Raw genomic sequence first — 18846 nt, forward strand, 5'->3', positions numbered from 1 at the left:
GTGAAGTGGGGTGTCAATTCTAGCTCTGTTGGCCATCAGGTGGAGTCCCACTGTTGAGTGCCATTCTTGAAGATCATGATTTCGGTCTTGTTGGTGTTCAGCTTCAGACAGTTTGTTTTTATCCACTAAGCGTTTTCAGTTATGAAGCACTAAACTTGATCCAGGTAAAGGTTATCTTCTCCGTGAGGGAAAGAATTAGTTGCATGTCATCGGTGTGGAAGAGGTAATTGGCTAGAGGGATCATGTGTGTGGAGAAGAGGGTCAGGCTCAGGGAGGATCCTTACGGAACTCCACATATGAGGGCATGGGCATCCGGGGTGTACGGTGCCAAGGTAACTGACTGGAAGAAAGGAACAGATCCATCAGAGTGCATCTTTGGATTCCAGTGTCATTTTGGTGTTAGTTGACAAAAGGTGGGAGGCCGTGTCAAGAGTTGTAGAGAGGTCCACGAGGATGAGGGATGCATTGTTTCCACCAATCAGAGTCAGGTGGATGCCATACATGGCATTGATGAGGGCAGTGTCCATGCTGTTATTGGGTTGAAACCAGACTGAGTGCTGTCAAGCAGTTGGTGGTTATTGAGGTATTCGATGAGGCATTTTTGGATGATTTTCTCTAACTCCTTAGCAGAGAATGGTAGCAGGGGGATTAGTTTGTAGTTGGCAAGCCTTTATGGGGTCCCAGTGGGTTTCTTCAGCAATAGAAGAACAGTTATGCAGAGCTTTCGAAGCATTTGGAAATGTTCGGAGGTGGTAGAGGCATTCAGAGTGGGTGTGAGCATGGCACTGAATGGTTGCAGCCCACTGTAGTAGGTGTGGTGGGAGCGAGAGTTCGATGGGGCTCCTGAGTACATGGACTACATATTGGTGGCGGTTTCTTCTGGGATGACAACAGACCATGTGGTTAGAATTGGTTCTTTGCATAAGATCAGGAGGAATTTGGTGAGTTCTTTTGGGTCCAGGTTGCTAAAATTGACAGTGATTTTAATTGCGGAAGAATTGAGCGATATTGTTGCAGCGGCCCTGCGAAGGGGTGATCAACTTAGAGGCAGCCGCTAGTGAGGTGAAATATTATACAATGGCAAATATGTCTTTGCTTCTGGTGGTGCTGAAATGGATGTGGCCCGACAGGAGGGTGCATTCGATTATCTGGATCAACTGATGGTAGCGTCTCAGGGCAGATTTGAGCGTGCTCATGTCTGCATTGTCCTGGAATGTCCTGGCTCATACTCCATTTGCACACCAATTGTTGCTTTTCTTAACTTTTTGATTCTCTGGCAGCCCCACTCATATCTATATAATGTCATATTTTGTTCAGAAACAATAGTTGGTTTCCTCCATGCTGTTCTTTTTGAGCTTTATTGTTGTTGTGAAATATGTGGCTACGAGTTCCTTACTTGCTTTCCAAGTGGCAGAGTTGAGGTCGTGATCCCTTTTGCAGACCCCAATAAGAGAAAGGTGTCAGGAAGCTGGAAGCTCCACCTCCAAATCTGTATATTATAAAGTTCCAGTCATACCGTTTCCAAAGGATTTTTCTCCACAGAGAAAGCTATTTTCACTGTCGAGAAAGAAAACATACCATCACTGGCAAAGCACATATCAGATTGTGACTTACAACCAACGCCCTTTCAGTTGCATAGCATAAGTGCCAAATAACCTAATAATGCAAGCAGAGGATAGGGACACGCAACCCCTGGTTTGAAAGTATAAAACAGCTACGTTTGGGGTCAACCCCCTGGGCCCTCGGGCTCCTGTGCCACTACATTTGCTGCATTAGTGTTAGCTCTGCCCATGCACCCATTCACTTCCACAGTGTTTTATGCATCTGGAGGAAGCAGCCAGGGTTGATTAACAGACGCAGAGGAAGAAGAAGAGCCACCTGGTGCATGTTCCTACTGAATAGCCTCACAGAAGCGGGGGAGAGAAGCTGATGGGGAGGGATGAAAGCGGAGCTGTCCTGAGCCGAAAAAGAAAACAGCATCCCAGTGGCAGGGCAGATATGCGGACATTTTACAACCAGGCCAAACACCGATTCACTCTCGACACCGGTGTTTGCCCCGTATTGGTTGCCGCGTATTTTTTTTAATATATTTTTTTAGGGGGGTACCCCGTGTCCCTGCTGCCCTTCCAACCCTGACGATAGGCGTTTTGCCACCTACAACTGCAGCGCTGTATAAGTAGGTGCTACAGTACAGGCGGCAAAATTCTCGTCGACAGAAATGACGCAGCACAAAGTCTGCATACCGGCAGTAAAGAGTCTTTTTATAAGAATGTGTGATGAGTGACTGTACGTTTCCGAAAAAATCTTGAATGCGTGATGAATGACTGTACTTTTGAGAAACATATTGAAAGTGTGATCATTTTCAATCAGGCCCTTAACTCTTTTAAAATAACCTGCAGAATGAATCCTGAACCCTATTTCAGTAGTACGCAGTTTATTTTGTAGTGTGTTTCCTTTTTATTGTACTGGTTGAGGTTGCTCATTGGACAACATTGATACGGTGACTAATGTTTAAGAATACATTGTTTTCCCAATTTGTTGTTTTTACTGTACCATTTGTCTATCAGTTTATTTAAACTATTCAGTATTTCGATTCTTGTACTTTTTTTTTAAACCAAAGTCACTTTTTGGAGGTTATATTTTATTACATTCTCGAAGGCAAACCGAGTTCAAAATCTTGGACATTTGTGAGTATTAAAAAAATCTATTTAAAAAAGTCAGTCACAATTCAAAAAGAAATAAAAGATGAAAATATCAGGATAACAAATAACCACCAAAATAAATCCCGGCTAATCTTCTTAGAAAAGTCATGTGTGCCATCACTTAAATGAACTTGTAAAGAGGCTTTCTCTGAATCCAATAAACAAAACCTTTTTTATTGTTCAGTTTGACACTCATAGTGGTCATCCAGGCCTTTGAAAAATAATATTATGTGGTTATCCTTGTTACTATGCATTTGTAAATGTGGACATTACAGGCGAATTTCAGAGTAATGGTCACCTGACATGCTCAGTGTTCCTAAGGGGACAAGAAAGCTTTTGTGTACTCAAAAGTTTCAAAAGAGAAAACATTTATACTGAGCTTGGTGTTTTGCAATTGTACAGAGAAGCCGCCAGCTGCCTTGACTCATTACTAGCATCAAATATTAATACTTTGGGTTTCAAAGTATATTTCATATTTTCACAGGAACAACAGTGTTTAAGATGGTATCTCAGAACTATACAGTAGAAAGAGACACCCATAGATCACCATTTCCAACCCTTCTACCAGGGTCACTCATTACCTTCTTGACCGCTTTAGTTAACTGACCCCTTTAATGTATTATTGTGTGGTATATATTAAGCGCATGACGCCTAAGCTTCTTGGTGCTCTTACTGTTAAAGATGAGCAGCGACAAACTCCCAGTTACTCACTTGGAGGCCTACCCCAGTAACTAACTTGCTAGGTTGTCAATAAACGTTTTCTAAGAGTCAAACCAAATATATTTTACATTTTTAGGCTTAGTGTATATTAATATATATTACAATGAACGAGGGTGTGTATCTATGATGTTTTATTCTCCCTAATCATTGTGGCCTCCCTCAGACGCCAATTAAAGATAAACCATTTACTTTAATCTCGATTTTATTTTTTTAAATAAACCAGCCATTTATAAAGTTGTGTTGATAGTTTCCTCACTTATTCAATGCTTTAATTGTGTACATTATTGTAGTGGTTTACCAGTACACCGTGCACTGAAAGTATAACTTCTCAATCTCCACTCTACAAACACCTTGGAAAGTGACTGGTCAATCCACAGAGCAGGCAAGGGCACTGAGAATGCAAGATCACACCAAGTGCTTGCAGCGGGGGATCCTATAGTGAAGAAAGCTTCCTCCAGCCGTTAACATTATGGACACTCACAACAGCATATATCTGATCACTCTTTACATCGCGGCAGGATGTGCTGGGAGGCTTGCAATAAGAGATGCCACTTGCCGCCTGGTGAATTCATGATTTTCCCAGGACGAATCTGTGTTTGCAATGGGCCAGTCCTGATTCTGAACATACTGTACTGTCTGCAAAGCCCAGGCTGATCACTGATCTATCTTCTTTCCCCCAGACCCATTGCTCTCTCAGTGTGTAATACACAAATGTCAGTCAGAAGCTGTGAATATGAGAATCCTTCTCACAGCAACATGGGAAAAATGTGCAATTTATTTCCATCATGAATGAAAGAAGCATGTTCAAACCCACTAGTAAATCGAGGGCTGAAGACCCTCTATCATAGTATCATGGAGCTACAGCGCTAGAGTGAGTGCCTATTGTGTATGCCAACGGGAATAGTCCTCTCTGCAAGAAAAAAAGCGTGAAGGTGTGGGGGTGGGTATGGAGAGAAGTATCATTTGCAGGGTCCCAGGGCAGGTGCACAGGGGGATTGCTAAGCAGTACATCTCGGGTCCTTTACATCACACTCTGAAACCCTTCATTTACAAGAAAGTTGGTTATCTTCGCCTTACCCTTACATTAGCCAATCTGATCTCTCTCATTGAAGGCTGCAGTTCTGTGAAAACCCTAATGGACTTGATCTTCCCAGGATGTGTTCTACTCTGTCAGTCAATTAACTGTGATGCATATCGACTCAGAGCGCCTCGGAAGCCTGGGTCCCGACACTCTAGTTTCTTTTAATTAGTTTGACTACATCAGAGCACCGAATCCATCATTCATTAGTCCGCAGAGCTCTTAATTGGTTTGATTTATTCAGATGCCTGTGGCTCTGTTGATCAGTGAACCTGGACTGTGTACTCACACTTTTTACTTCAGCTCAATTGATGCCAGCTTGCAAAGATCTTAAACTCAGTTGTATGTTTGTGTGAATGCTGTCAATTGTGCACATGTTAATTAAAGAAGAGACACAATCATCATATATATGTGCAAAACTCAGGGTGTATGAGGTCTGCGTCGTGCTGAGCAGGGCATCATCTACGTCATAAGCTTGGTGAATCACGCCTTATTGACACCCATGTGCTCAAATTGGAATAAATGCTGATTTTTAGAAAGTCTTATTTGACTGTTTCATATTACAAAAAAAATGTTTGCGCTTTACTTTATCTACAGTCATGCCTGAATTCTGTTAGTGGGTTTAACAGAACAGCTTCCTAATTATTTTTTTCTTTAAATGGCATAGCCCTTCCCACTTACTTGAGACTGGGAAGCAGCATTCTCCTGAATTTCCAGCGAACATGTGTTTATTCGTGGACCTGATTGATTAGGCATTTGATCAGTAAATAAACACGCGTTGTACCTGGAAATTTCAAATGTGTGTCATGATTAAGTGTGGATTGAGACACAGCTAATAAAAAGCACTTCTACGTTTACACCTGAATGCTTCAGTTGCAAGTGGTGCAGAATAAGTGATGAAACACACCCAATTATTCCTATTTACACCGCACAGGAATCTAGGAAAGAATGACTTTCAAGGAAAATATTTTAATAAAAAGAACAAAGGAAAGAAGCATTTATGACATTTCATTATTGCTATAAACATGCACAAGTACAATTGCTGCGCCTGCACACATACATTTCGCGAAAACCGACAAATTTAAGAAACGTATACCAACACTGCCCATTTGAGCACGTAAGCTCTAAAAGTTGTACGTGATTTACGCACACATTTGAGAGTATGGTGCATAGGTGTACAGTTCTTCAATGAATTGACATTACCTTGCTCATCAAAGTGTTTACAACTTCCTGGGGAATTGGTTTAATTATTGTACAAGAGGGTATATTTGCACATTTTACAAAATGGAGGAAACGTGCTTTAGAGAGGAGATTTTGATAAACCACTGTTTCCGCCATCTTTCATTAGAGTCGCAATCAGTTTGCACTAAACGACAGCATATCATTCTTAGATGTGCATACACTTAGGTTGCCCACATTAGCGTCCATGCATTGATGCCAATCATGAAATGATATCAAGTGTGATTTAATCATAGAGGTAGGGCACGGAATTAATGGTGTCCCTAAATAATTGTTTTCCTGTCAGTATATACACAATGAAAGGGTAAATAATGTGTAGAAAGTCGTTTTATTGGCCATGCCATGTGAACTGTCGGGCTATGTAATATGTCTGATGGGCACATTATTATGCTCTTGACGAACGCTGACACTGATTGTACACCTGTTACATGTGTTGCTTAAACCGTAAAAAAAGTTAATAAAAAATGTGTTTTATACAGACCTAACATTCAGGAAACTGCTAGCTTTGAGTTCATACAGAACCATAACACTGCCCCATTGCCCACCTTCGTGACTTCACTTTTTTGTGGAGTAGCACGACCAATCTTGGTGCTTGTGTTCTCTCGAATGGTTATGAAGAGTCGACAAGTTCACCAATGAGTGGGTGACCGGGATAATGCGCCTTTTGATGTCATGTGTTTGGTTACTGTGAGCGCATGACTTTGAAAGTACATATTGTGAAGGCTGGGTGTGCAAATCAAATGTTACAGGCTTCCTTAACGCTTCATTTATTTAATTATGTATGTATTTATTTATTTATTTAAACTTGTAATGCGCAACAGCTACCCGCAGTGGGTTTCCTGTTTGATTTACTGTGTCAAGTAGGCCATTGGAGCACACTTCTAAAACAGCCTATCAGCAACAATTGTCACAGGCACTCAGTCACTGTGAGTGCAGAGTTTGTTAGTTTGATAGCAATTGGTTTACCCATTTCTAAGGTATCAGAGTTTAAATTATCGTTGTTGTGTGCACTTTGTGATTTTCTTTTATTACAATGATGAACATGTTATAAAAGCCGATAATTATGATTAATATATATAAATAAAAAGATAACACTGTTTTGAAATCTGCTGTTTCTTCAAATGGATAATTTAGAACATTAGGGATGACATAACATAATAAATGAATGCTAAGAGTGTGGAACATGTGCAGGAAACATGCACCTGCTCAATGTGTGAACTTCTGCATATGCCTATTTATGCATGGGGTACCCCAATTGGTTGTTTGTGTGCCCACTTTTTCAAAATGCGTCTCTACTCCTTAGGACAGGCAACGCCTCGCATGAGTGGGGTTTTCACCTTCCACTCTGAGAATGTGCCAGGGATCACCCCTTCCTCCTTTGGCACCACTACAATGCTCTTGTGGGCTAGGGATTGATTGCCAACTTAAGTTCAGAGAGCATGGCTCTTATTGTGCTGCTCATGTCTGCCCCATCCATAATGATCAGTCCGTGAGGCGATTAGTTATGCATTCCATGGGCCTTCTCACCACCTTGTTTGGGCACTATTCTGTTAGTGAGTGATGCTCATACACCAAAGATTTCCTATTTTGCCTAACAAACGCCTCAAATGAAGGAACCTAACTCTTCATAACTTTAGTAGCAGAAACATGGACATCACATAAAATATTCAAGAATGACTCATATATGTGTGGACAGTGCTAAAAGTGGTGTTTTAGGTCATAATGCTACCTGAAAAACCCTCTCCACTATAGAGATTTTAATATTTCTTAAACTGTCCACCCAACTACATTTCATCACTTTTTGGCACACCCTGCAAAAAATACGTTTATTTATTTTTCTGGGATGTATTTTTTCATAATCCTCCTAAAATACTTCTTATGCAGTTTTGGAGACAACGAACAACTGGTAAATTGAATGATTGTGTACTAAAACATCTTTTTTCTTTATTTTAGCACAAATTGAAGTGATACCATGCAAAATTTGTGGTGACAAATCCTCTGGAATCCACTACGGCGTCATCACATGCGAGGGTTGTAAGGTAGGAGACAAAAACATGACTCCATGATAACAATGTGTCTATTTGTACAAGCCAGGTACAATAAAAGTAGTTCAGAAGTGGTAATAAGTTGTGATTCAATATTATTACATTTGTTTGATTTGATTATTGTTTTTCTTACTTATAGATTGTGCAGCAATGTTCACTCTTCGCTGCGACATATATTTATAAACCCACAAACCTCTATAACTTATATGTTCAAGTACCAGAGGTCACAGAATTTTTTTGTCGTCCGTTTCAGTCTTTGAACCTAATTAATGAAACAAAACACCTTAAGTTCATGTATATTGAATGCCCAAATAGACAGTGCATTTAAATGTCAAGAGTAAAATTTAATTTGATGTAGGGTATGGAGGAGGCAGATGCCGAACTTTGTCCAAAGTACTGAGCACTGATCGTTCACCATTGCAAAGCACTATATTGACGTACTTGCAATTTTAGTCACAGTTCATTTAATATTGTTTTACCTACACTTCCAAATGTTATTTTCTTTACAATTCTGATTGATTCAATGGAAAAATAAAACGCTTTGATTTCTTTCCATGTGGGTTAAATTCAAATGTTTTAGACAATGAATTTGCAGATTCTGCCTCAATATGTCCGGTCATATCAACCCTATTGACTAAATTCCTCTCCTGTGCCTCATGGATATAGCATGGTTTCAGGTTTACTCTCACAAAACAGTTTTCCAAGATGAACTCATTATTCTATTAGTACCAATCTACATGTATCCTGCATACTAATAAATAATCTTTGAATAAGGCAGAGATGCATATTTGTATTTAGTGTGTATCTGTTTATGGTGACACAGTATTTCCCGTTCATGGTCTCTCTATTTTTCATCAATTGCAATATAAAAAATATCTGATTCGAAACTATTCCATTCCTACCTCCCACAAAGTTGAATTTAGGAGGTACAGTCTTACTATCAAACTATTAATTGACCTATCAAACTATTGATTGAGACTTTCAGAATATGTTACTTTCCACATTATTATCCGAATGGCTCTTGAACATCCAGGTGTTAAAGCATTTTTTCTGGCATCCCCGCCATTAGCAAAGTGTATGTTTCATGTTTGCAATCAGTCAAAAAGCAACAATGAGATGGTGACATTGAATGACTATTGAGTGATATTTGCAAAGCCACTAACTCTAACAATATCCAGCCTTCAGTTTTGATTATTATAGCGCACCATATAGGTTTGCACCTGTCTTTTGTAAAATGCAACAGTTCTTATAAATGGCTTTGTCCAGGAAATCCCCAGAATTTTGCTAATTGTAGGACAAACACAAAACTCAGTACTTTATTGAAACATATAGAATAACTTGTGATTATACAATTTCACCGTTTTTACACAAACTCCCTGTTCCAATTCAGATGAGATGTATGTCTGCCCACGATTCTGTAAACGAGCTATCTGCAAAGATGGATATTCTTCTGTAATAGTGGGCTCACACTTGGGGCCAGCAGGACTATATGCATACTAACTTTTCAGGATATTTATAAGAGATAAACCTTCACAGAATTCACCTAAGTCAAACATAGTAACTGGCTATCCTGATGATCTGGAATGGAGCTGACCTTCCTGAACATATGGTGGATACCCCTGTACTTGGGATTTTGGATCTTTCCATCATACACAGCTCTGTCAATAGTCCCAACACTACCCTTTCATTTTAGGGTGAATGTTCTGGTGGCATCCTTTGCCTTAAGGTCAGTTTTTAAACTTTTTAAGAGCTGCTGGGTTAAGTGTGGCATGTTCTCACAATAATCCACCTTGACTTCCTCTTTCCCACGTAGCTTTTAACTATTATAACTTTCCACTATTCAAAATCACAGACTCGCACAATCCAAACTGTCACTAAAATGCCGATAACAGTGAGAGGTTTGTTTGAATTTCTACCGCAGTGATTGCAAGTTTAGGTTGATAGAGTGTCTTGGCAGCATGACTCATGAATCAAGAACATCTGGCTCAATGTCCGTGATACTAAGCTTTCAGCCAACTCCCATGGAATGCTTTTAGCCATGGACAGTGAGGGTTGGCCACATGCTGACCAACCCTCACTATGCAGGGCCTTCGGAACTTCAAAGCTACTAAGCGTCTACTCACCCTGCTCTAGGCAGTCCCTTTGTCCAACACGCATGAATCGGCCAACCCCCAACTCTGAACAGCCGTCAGTTGTGCACAGTGGATGTTGTGTGTAGGGCATGGCCGCCCAAGCAGCCATAGGGTGCCCAACCCCCTCCCCGCATGGCCTTAAGCCGTGCACAGTGGGGTTTTAGGCGCAGGGACTGGCTTAATGCCAGGACCTGCACCCAACCCCCATTTAGTGCCCAATCCTGCTGTGCTTGGCATTTGGCAGTGCACAGCAGGGATTGGACATTGGGACTGGGCTCAGCCTGGCCTTGTGTTCAACCACTTATGAAGTGACCAACTCTGTAGTTCATGTCTGTGTACAGTGGGCACTAGTTGCAGGGCCTGTAAGCAGGCCAGGCCTAGTGCCCGACCATTATGGAGCATCTAACCCCCATTGTGCACAGCCTTTGGCCTTGGTTGGCCACAGGGTCCAATCTGCTGCACCCAACTAATTCTGCGCACACCCTTCGGCCATGCACAGCATGGGCTGGGTGCAGGGTCTGGACTATGATCTTTGAGATAACTGTCACTTTTTCTAATGGTTAACCCCTTCATGTCCAACCCAAGCCTCTCTTTAATTGATAATTTTTCAGAAATGGCTGAGCAGATTCACACCAAATCACAAAAAGCACGCTTTCTGAGTAAAGTTCTAGCCTTTTGCCAATTTGGTGTAATTCCATTCACCTGCTTTATCTTTATCACAGAGCACTATTGGGGCCCAACTTTTTCTTGGCCCCCACTTGACGGATCAGTGCAAAACTTTCCATGAAGGAGCCAAATTGTATGAACCTTTTTTTAGAAAAGTTTCATGCATTTGTGAAACATCGCCAAAGTTTTTAAGAAAACAAATAATAGCTTCTCCCTGAAATCTGTGACCTAACTATAACTACACAGAAACGACCACCCCTGTCTAATGTGTATATATTATGTGTGTGTGTGTGTGTGTAAGTATATGTATATATCTTACAGAGTGACGATAGTCACTTTACAGTTATAGTTAGGGTTGCCAGAGAAAATAATTCTTAGGATTGTTGACTGTTCATAACTTTGCGCCTGTTTGACAAATCTTCATACAACTTTGCAGACCTATAACTTTTTCTACATTGGTGGGGGATGCATAGTACTGCATTGATTGGTCAGGGGGATGCAAAGAAAAAAAAGGTTTCCAAAAAGCATTTTTGCTTCAATGAATTTTCCAGAGAATTTTCTGTCGCACTTAGCAGCCAAATGGCTGAATGGATTTGGAATGAAATTTGGCAGGATTATACATTGTGGTGTGCAGATGAAACTTTTGGGTGGTAGAGCTAAGTAAGGTCCGTATTTTTACACTTCTGAGAAATGTAAACTTGGTTAGATCTGTTGCAGCTGTAGACTTGTGAAATTTAAAAAAAACTATGATAGTACATGGGCTAATGACTGCCTTCCAAAAGTCAAAGGCAGCCATGTGGTTTTAATGACATTTTGAGGGTGTTCTGGGTTAGGGGCTAAGAAGTAGGTAAGTATCAGGTTTTATATTTTACTCTGCCTATTTCCACTTTAGTAAAGTAATAATAGGTAGGGAAACATATCTATAAGTTTCTATATTTTTTTAAATAAATATTACTGAGTACCAAAATACTTCCTAGTAAGTTCAGTGGTACTTAAAACAATGTTAAAAAAAATTCAAAAACACTGCCATACACTATTATTCCCAAATATTGTGCAGTACTGTGTATTTACAATTTTATACGTTTTTAATGCTATAAAAAAGTATATGCACCTACAAAATACTACACAACTTAATTTTTTTTAAAAGGTACATTTGAGAATACTTTTAGGTACTTGCGCGGCATTCTGTAAGTACACACTGTATTCAATTCTGTAGCACACTACATTTTCTGTAACTCCCCACTCTGCCATGCACTGTGCACTCAGAAATTATGTGGTTTGCGATGTCATAAGTGTTATTGCAAATGCTAATATTTTACATGCTGTAAGTGATATAATTTAATAGGGTATAAGCAGTGGATGAAGAAAGTGTGTTACCGTTAACGTAGTGTGGCTACAGAGTTGAATACCGTGTATATGGAAATGTTGAGATTTATAATAATTTGAAGGTGTTGTGTAAGTTATAAATGAAAGGGTGACGTATAACTTTAGAATTTCAAATTTTTAAGTAGTTTAAGTTTGATTTGTACCTAAAGGATGAATAAAGTTATAGTTTCAGTTAAGTGGTGTGTAAATTATAAATTTATGTTATAACTATAACTTGAGAATTTCTTAAGTTTGTGCAGTTTAAGTAAGTTAGGTTTGTATAGAAAGAATAAATAAAGTTTTCCTAACTAATTCATATCCTTAACCTTTGGAGTTTTCATTGAAAACGTATCTACAGCAAACTATGATTTCTAAAGGTAGTTTTTTTGCCACAAAGAGAGAAAGAGAATATATTTAGAAGCTCTGTTTTGCGTAAATGGTCATGTTGATCTATCAGGATTTCCTGCAATAAATGTAAGTGGCTTTCAATGCCTGCCTGAAACCTCTGCTCATTAAGTGAAAAGTAAATAGGAAATCTGGTGCAGATTTCGAAAGCCATTCTTCATGGACGAGATCCCTCTCATACATTTGTAAGTCTATCTTCTGTGGATAATCCTTGGACTAGATCTAACAGGCACATAATTCACAGCAGAGTATATCCTTCAAACAATTAAAAACTGAACACAGAGTTCGTTAAGATAGGGATGTCCATGCTTTTAGCACTGTAATTGACTTTGGGTTGTTATGCTTTAGTCTAGTGGTCCATTAGTCCACAGGAAATGTTTTTGCTCCGCCTACAGCTTTGTCCCTGTTTGACAAATCTGCATTGAACTTTAAAAACAACTGTAGTTTGTTTACATCTGATACTTTAAAGTTCTTTGTTTATTAGTCCAGCAGGAGGAATGTTACCAGGCGTCCCAAAAGTTGCATTGCTCTTTCATACTCTCATCGGCAAGATTCTCTTCAGTTTAGAGCAAAAATAGGATCATTGTCTTTGCCTTAGTCCATTTGACTGGACAGAGGGCTTAAACTGAGATAGGGCCTTTTGAGGTTTCCAGTAAATCTTCCAGCAATTTAAAGAAATCTAAACATTGTATTTGAGTGTATGTTGACATTTGGCACTAGAGGATTCCTCAGCCCAGTAAAATAATAATATTCTGAGTTTGGTATTTGATTGTCTGCAAAGAGTTAATGTGAAAAATATTACTGTGGACAAGAGGCATACTGTGAAGACCCCTCTCCTCCAGCGGGACAAAGGCATACTCCAGAGGATTACAATGTGTACATTGGTAACAAGCATCTTGAAAGTTAACTGTGGATCAATGTGCAGTGAAATAGGCAGATTGCAAGCCACCTTACAGGCCTATAATGTGTCCAAGAGTCTGAACTAAATTGCAGGTTCACAGGCTGAAGGAAAGCACAAGGGCATGGAGGCTGGACACAAGTTATTAGAGAGGCCATCTACTCTACTGAGGGCCTTCATGGCATGACCAGGACAGTGAGGGTATCGGGACATGTCATAGTTGATGGCCATGCCCTGCATCCAGTGATCATGATGTTGATATTGAGGGCACAAATACTGCATCCTTATAGGAATTATGTGCAGCCGACAAAGTAAATCATTATAAAAGCAATAAATTCACTGAAAAACATGATTAAATGTCCTGTGCTAAATCCACATACTGCTGCGTTCAGCTGGTCATTGCCAGCATTAGTGTATGTCAGAAACTATATTGTTACACAAAAATATCATGGCCTAAATAGCGACTGCAAAAATATTGTGAATGTAGAAATATGAAGGTAAGAACACGTTTACTTTTCTAATCTCCACATCCACGCACCTTGAAGATGTATATATCATGAAGATACATAACGTTAGGTAATGTAAGCCTATGCATACTTATATATTCTTACCGTAATACTATTTCTGTAGTCAATATTTGGGCCACAATGTTTCGTAATATAATATTCTACCTACCATATACTGATAATACTGATAAAAAAATCTATTAGTGCTGCATGTCCCTTTAATTTGCTCAATTTCAACTCATTATACAGGCTAAGAGCCTCAGAGGGCCTGAGGGACCATTTTTCAACACCCTTTATAAGAGCCCTCTCCTTCCCTCAAACAGGCTATTTCTTTTTGGCCTCGGGAAAGGGACTTCCTCCTCCTCTCTTTTGATATCATGTGCATGTTTTTTCTAGTCTGTTCATCCCTTACACATGTCTTGAAAGTGCACTTGCACGCTTCCCACGTGCTCTTGAAACAGAAAGGTAAGGGTGGTAACAAGTATGAAATTACATACAGAGACATATGAGAATTGGGGCAATTGAAGCCGTCAAATGTCCTTGATTAAAGAAAAGAAAATGGTCACATTTTCTCTTTAGAAAGTGTTAATACCTTACAGCGGGTCTTAGAAGCAGAACTCATTTTAACATCTAGCAGGTAACACCAAAGAACAAGCAGTCTCTGCAGACACTCTGACTCGCTAACACCCAGAGATGACATTAAGAGAACGCTTTTATCAGCTGCAAGGCTGCTAAAACAGAGTGAGGTGTGAAGAATGTTCTGTGAGCATGTATGCAAATACGTTAATTGATACTTGAATAAGATTCAGAAGTTCACTTTTTCCTTTAGTTTATCTTTACTTTGCTTGCATTACCTGGGATGAATGAGGATTCTAATACACATTCGATTGCACCAGCCAACTATCCTGTGGTAGTTTCTTCATATCATTACAAATGCCCTATACTTACTGGCAATCTTCAATACTCCTGGTCCTGTTGTCCTCGTCCCATTGAAGACAAGTGGAAATAATCATCTCCTGATAGAAAAAAGAACAGAGGAATGCTGGGACCCTAACCCCAACCCCTCCCACTGGGAGTACATAAGCAGTACTCACCCAGCAATCCGCCTGAACTACCAAGCCCCCTACAGGAAGGTTGGTTGTCCAGGAGGGAGGGCGGGGCTTAATGAATGAGATGAGGACAACAGGACCAGGAGTAATGAGGATTGCTGGTAAGTAATGGGGCATTACCGCCAGGTCCCTCCTGTCCTCGTCCCATTCATGGCAAGTGGAGAATACCAAAGTTAGAAACCTGGCCTTCCAACACCCTCAAGCACACTCAGGAAACCACACCAAATTGAATAACCCAAGGGAAGTAAAAGGTAGAACTGCAGGACACTACAGGCAGAGCACCCATTCAGGAAAGCACCCCACCAAAAAAAAGGTGTAAACCCACCCAAAACAAGCAGGAAATGCCCAAGACCAAGAAGAAGAAACCCCACAGAAGGCATACAACACACACACCAGGTACTCCCCTCCCCCCCGAGCCAACCAGGAAGGAGAGCCTGCCAAAAAAAATACCAGAGGCCACTGACAACAGAAGGACAGTGAGGAGACCACACATGGAAGAAGACCCCAAGTGGCAAAACCGACCAGCAAGCTAGAAACAGGCCAACAGGGACACAACCAAGGACCAGAAACCGGGACCATGGAAAACAGAAGGTGACAGTGACACCAAGGAGGCAGCCAATGAGAAAAACGAGAAACAGAGCACCCAAGACCCAACAAAAGGCAAACCCCAAACTGCCAAGCGGAAGGGAGCATGCCACAAAGGTGACCAGGCCAAGAAACAAAGGCCAAAAAGGAGGCACCCCACAGAGACCCCAAAGGCAAAGCCCCAGAAGAGAAACAGGGGTCAAAGCAACCAACACCACCCGAACCCTGTGGACCAGAGAAGACGAAGCCCCAGTCAGACACAAAAAAAACCACAAGGGCACCCACCTAACAAAAGGCAGACAAGCCCAGCGCCACCAGGCAGCCACACTGACCTGGCAGTAGCACAGACACAGAGCGAGCTCCAGCAAGAACAGAAGGGAACCTCGACAGCCAAACGGACACACAAGAAACCCCTAAGAAAGACAAGGGAAAGAAAGAAAGAACCCACAGCCCCATTACAAACGGCAAAAGGGCCAACCACAGGACAAACCCCAACACCACCAGACAGTCCCACCGGGGACCAACCCAAAAAAGAAAGATGATAGGGCTAGCCAACAGGGCAAAAGCACATACCCAAAGAACCAACCAAGGGTAGGACCACCCAGACCAAACCAGGAAGTGGGGAAGCACCGGCCAGGCACCAGCCCCCGACTAGAATGATCCAGCCACCAAGAGAGCCCAGAGGACAATACCACCGAAACCCCACAGCGGAGGTCAAGGCCCTAGGAAAGAACGGCCAGCACAATCCACCAGAGCCAACACAGGACAACCGCCAAGCCCCCAGTCTGGGAGACAGAGCCAGAGAGGGAGCCAAGGCACAGGACAAGAGTCAGAGGCAAAGGCATACACAAGAAAGACAGGGAAACACAAACGTAACCTCTGGAACGCCGCCCCACAAGACCCCCAGATCCAGAAGGGAGCAGGCTCGATCACCCAAAAGAAAACTAGCCTCCGAAAGAGCGAAAGACCAACCAGGATGACCAGACAACCAGACCCCAGCCCCAACTGAACTGGAAAGGACAGCGGAAGAGCAAGAGACCAGAATCCAGTGAAGCCCAACACCCCACAAGGAAAAAGGCGAGCAACAGAACCCTACCAAAGGAAAGGCAAAAGGGCAGAAACCACCACACCCAGATGTAATCAGGGCCAGACACGAAAGGCCAGATCAGCACGGGAAGGCGAGCAAAACCCCAAGGCCACCGAGACCAGGGCAATCCAAAGAACAAAGGGGAACACAGCCCCAGGAGGACACCACAACCGCAAACCCGGGGGCAACCAGAAAAGGAAACCACAGCTCCAGAGAAGGCACACACTGACCACCGGAGAAGAGGTCAAACCCCCCCACCCAAACAGCCAGCCGACCAAGTGACCCGAGCAAACCCAAACACCAGCAGCAGAGGAGCCAAGACCAGAAAAGACAGAAAGAACAATCCAGCCAGTGACGTCCCCAAACGGACCAAGCAGCCAGCCAACCGAACCACAGACAGGCCAGCAAAGACCAGTGGCCAAGAACACAGAATCCACACAGGCCCAGAGGGAGCGGGAAAGGCCAACAGCCACAACCCCAAAACCCCTAACCATCGAGGGGAGAGGAAAAAAAACCTAAAACCAGCCAAGCCACAGAGGCAACGGAAGTCAGGGTGGTGGCCAAACAGACCGCACAGGCACACAGACTCCATGGCCTGGAACGCACTATGGGAGGGCAGGAGCAGGGGAGAAAACCCCCCATGGCAGAAAACAAGAAAACCGGCCACAACCAAGGTAACAGAGCGCAAAAAAGCTGCGGGGAAGCCAGGGCCAAAGCCAACCATCCCTCATAGGCAGGAGGACCCGGTGGCCCAACCCACACCTGAGGAATGCCCATGCCGAGCACAGGCAAAATGAAAGGGCCGGGAGACCGGCCAAGACACCCGTAACAGAACTGCTGGACCACACAGGACCGAAATATAAACAAGGCACCAGCCAACGGCCCAGACGGCGAGGGTCGAGAACAGAACAGCCCGACCTAAAACAAAACAGAGCTAGTTGGACATGAAAGAGGGACAGCACCAAAACTGCAAACCAAAGTAGGAAGAGCCCGAAACACCAACCCAGAAAACAGAGCAGCTGGCAGAGGGACAACAGCCCAGGAACAGGAGGGAGTAAAGAGGCCAGTGGCACATTACCCTGCCCGAACCACAGCGCCTAGCCCCTGGACAACCAGCAGCAAGGCGGGCTGGCACCCAAAGTGGCAAGACAATCACCACAATACCGAACCCCTGGCAGGGGGGAGGGGGGCACGCCGACCGACCAACACCTCCATCGGGAGCAGGCCCATGGGGGCACGCAGGGAAGACAGGAGTGGGCGGACAGGCAAAGATCGGCCCAGTCGGAACCACGGGCTGGGGTGCACACATGGCAGGACCACCCCACCCTCTAGAACCAGGACACGACTGCAGAGGGACCAGCTACCCATCATGCTGAGACCACGCAAGCCAGAGACCACAGGACAACCCCCCCCCCCCACCCCCCCGGACAGCACAGGACCAGGCAGAACATATATACCAGAATAAAAGGGAAGAAAACACCAGGCGGAACACACCCCAGAGCCGGCACAAACGCCACAACATAGCCAGCCCCAAACACATCCCCAACAGGCAGCACAGGAGCACCCCAAGTGAGTGCCCGGGCAACACAGACCATTCAGCACCCGAAAACCCAGGCGGACACCCAATCAGGCAGCAACCAGGCCCAAACCTGCTCAACCACTGAGAGCAGAAGAGAGCCAGCGACACCAAGGTGGCATGGACAGAGGCCAAGCCGAACCAGCCGCAAGCCAGCCTACCAGTGGCAACCGGAGAACCGCTCTCGGACTGTCAACCACACAACGGCCAAAGAAAGAAGAACTCTGACAGCAGAGCATAGCAGGGGGAACCAGAACCTGGCAAATGAGGGGCCCAGTACCCTAATAGCTGCAGGACCATGCCACAGAGCAACAGCCCCAGTTAGCCAAAGCACAAACTGGGAAAGGACAGCAAAGAGCACATAGCACCAGGTAGTCCCATGCGGGCCTCCAAATAGGTACAAATAAGGCCTGACCCAGCGCAACTCCTAGAAGGGAAAAAGACCAGGGGCAAACAGGGTGGCATGGCCGCAGGCCACAAAGAAGGGCCAAGGAAGGAGGAGTGCAGGGCAATGGGGGAAAGACAGCCAACGTCTGCAGCCCATCACCTGTAAAAGAGAAACCCACCAGCACATGGCAGTCACAGGGGGTCTCCGAAACAGGGACTTTAAAGACTACAGCACTTGGTTGTCTGAGGCAAAGTCCCATCCATGTAAAAGCCAAGCTCCTGGGATCAGACGAGAACGGTAAGGCCATAGGCGGTGCATACATACTCCACTGCACCAGGATCCCAG

General features: G+C 43.3%; 1 protein-coding gene across 1 annotated transcript in view; it reads left to right on the forward strand.

Annotated features, from left to right (window-relative positions):
• Nucleotides 1-18846, forward strand: part of RORB (RAR related orphan receptor B) — a 359282-nt gene that overhangs the window by 210124 nt on the left and 130312 nt on the right. The window contains exon 2 of the mRNA XM_086961278.1: nt 7693-7778. Coding sequence (XP_086817404.1) covers nt 7693-7778 — 86 coding nt within the window. The remainder of the gene's footprint in view (nt 1-7692; nt 7779-18846) is intronic.

This window comes from Lissotriton vulgaris, chromosome 3_1 (genome assembly GCF_964263255.1).
Source record: "Lissotriton vulgaris chromosome 3_1, aLisVul1.2, whole genome shotgun sequence".
Lineage (NCBI taxonomy): Eukaryota > Metazoa > Chordata > Amphibia > Caudata > Salamandridae > Lissotriton > Lissotriton vulgaris.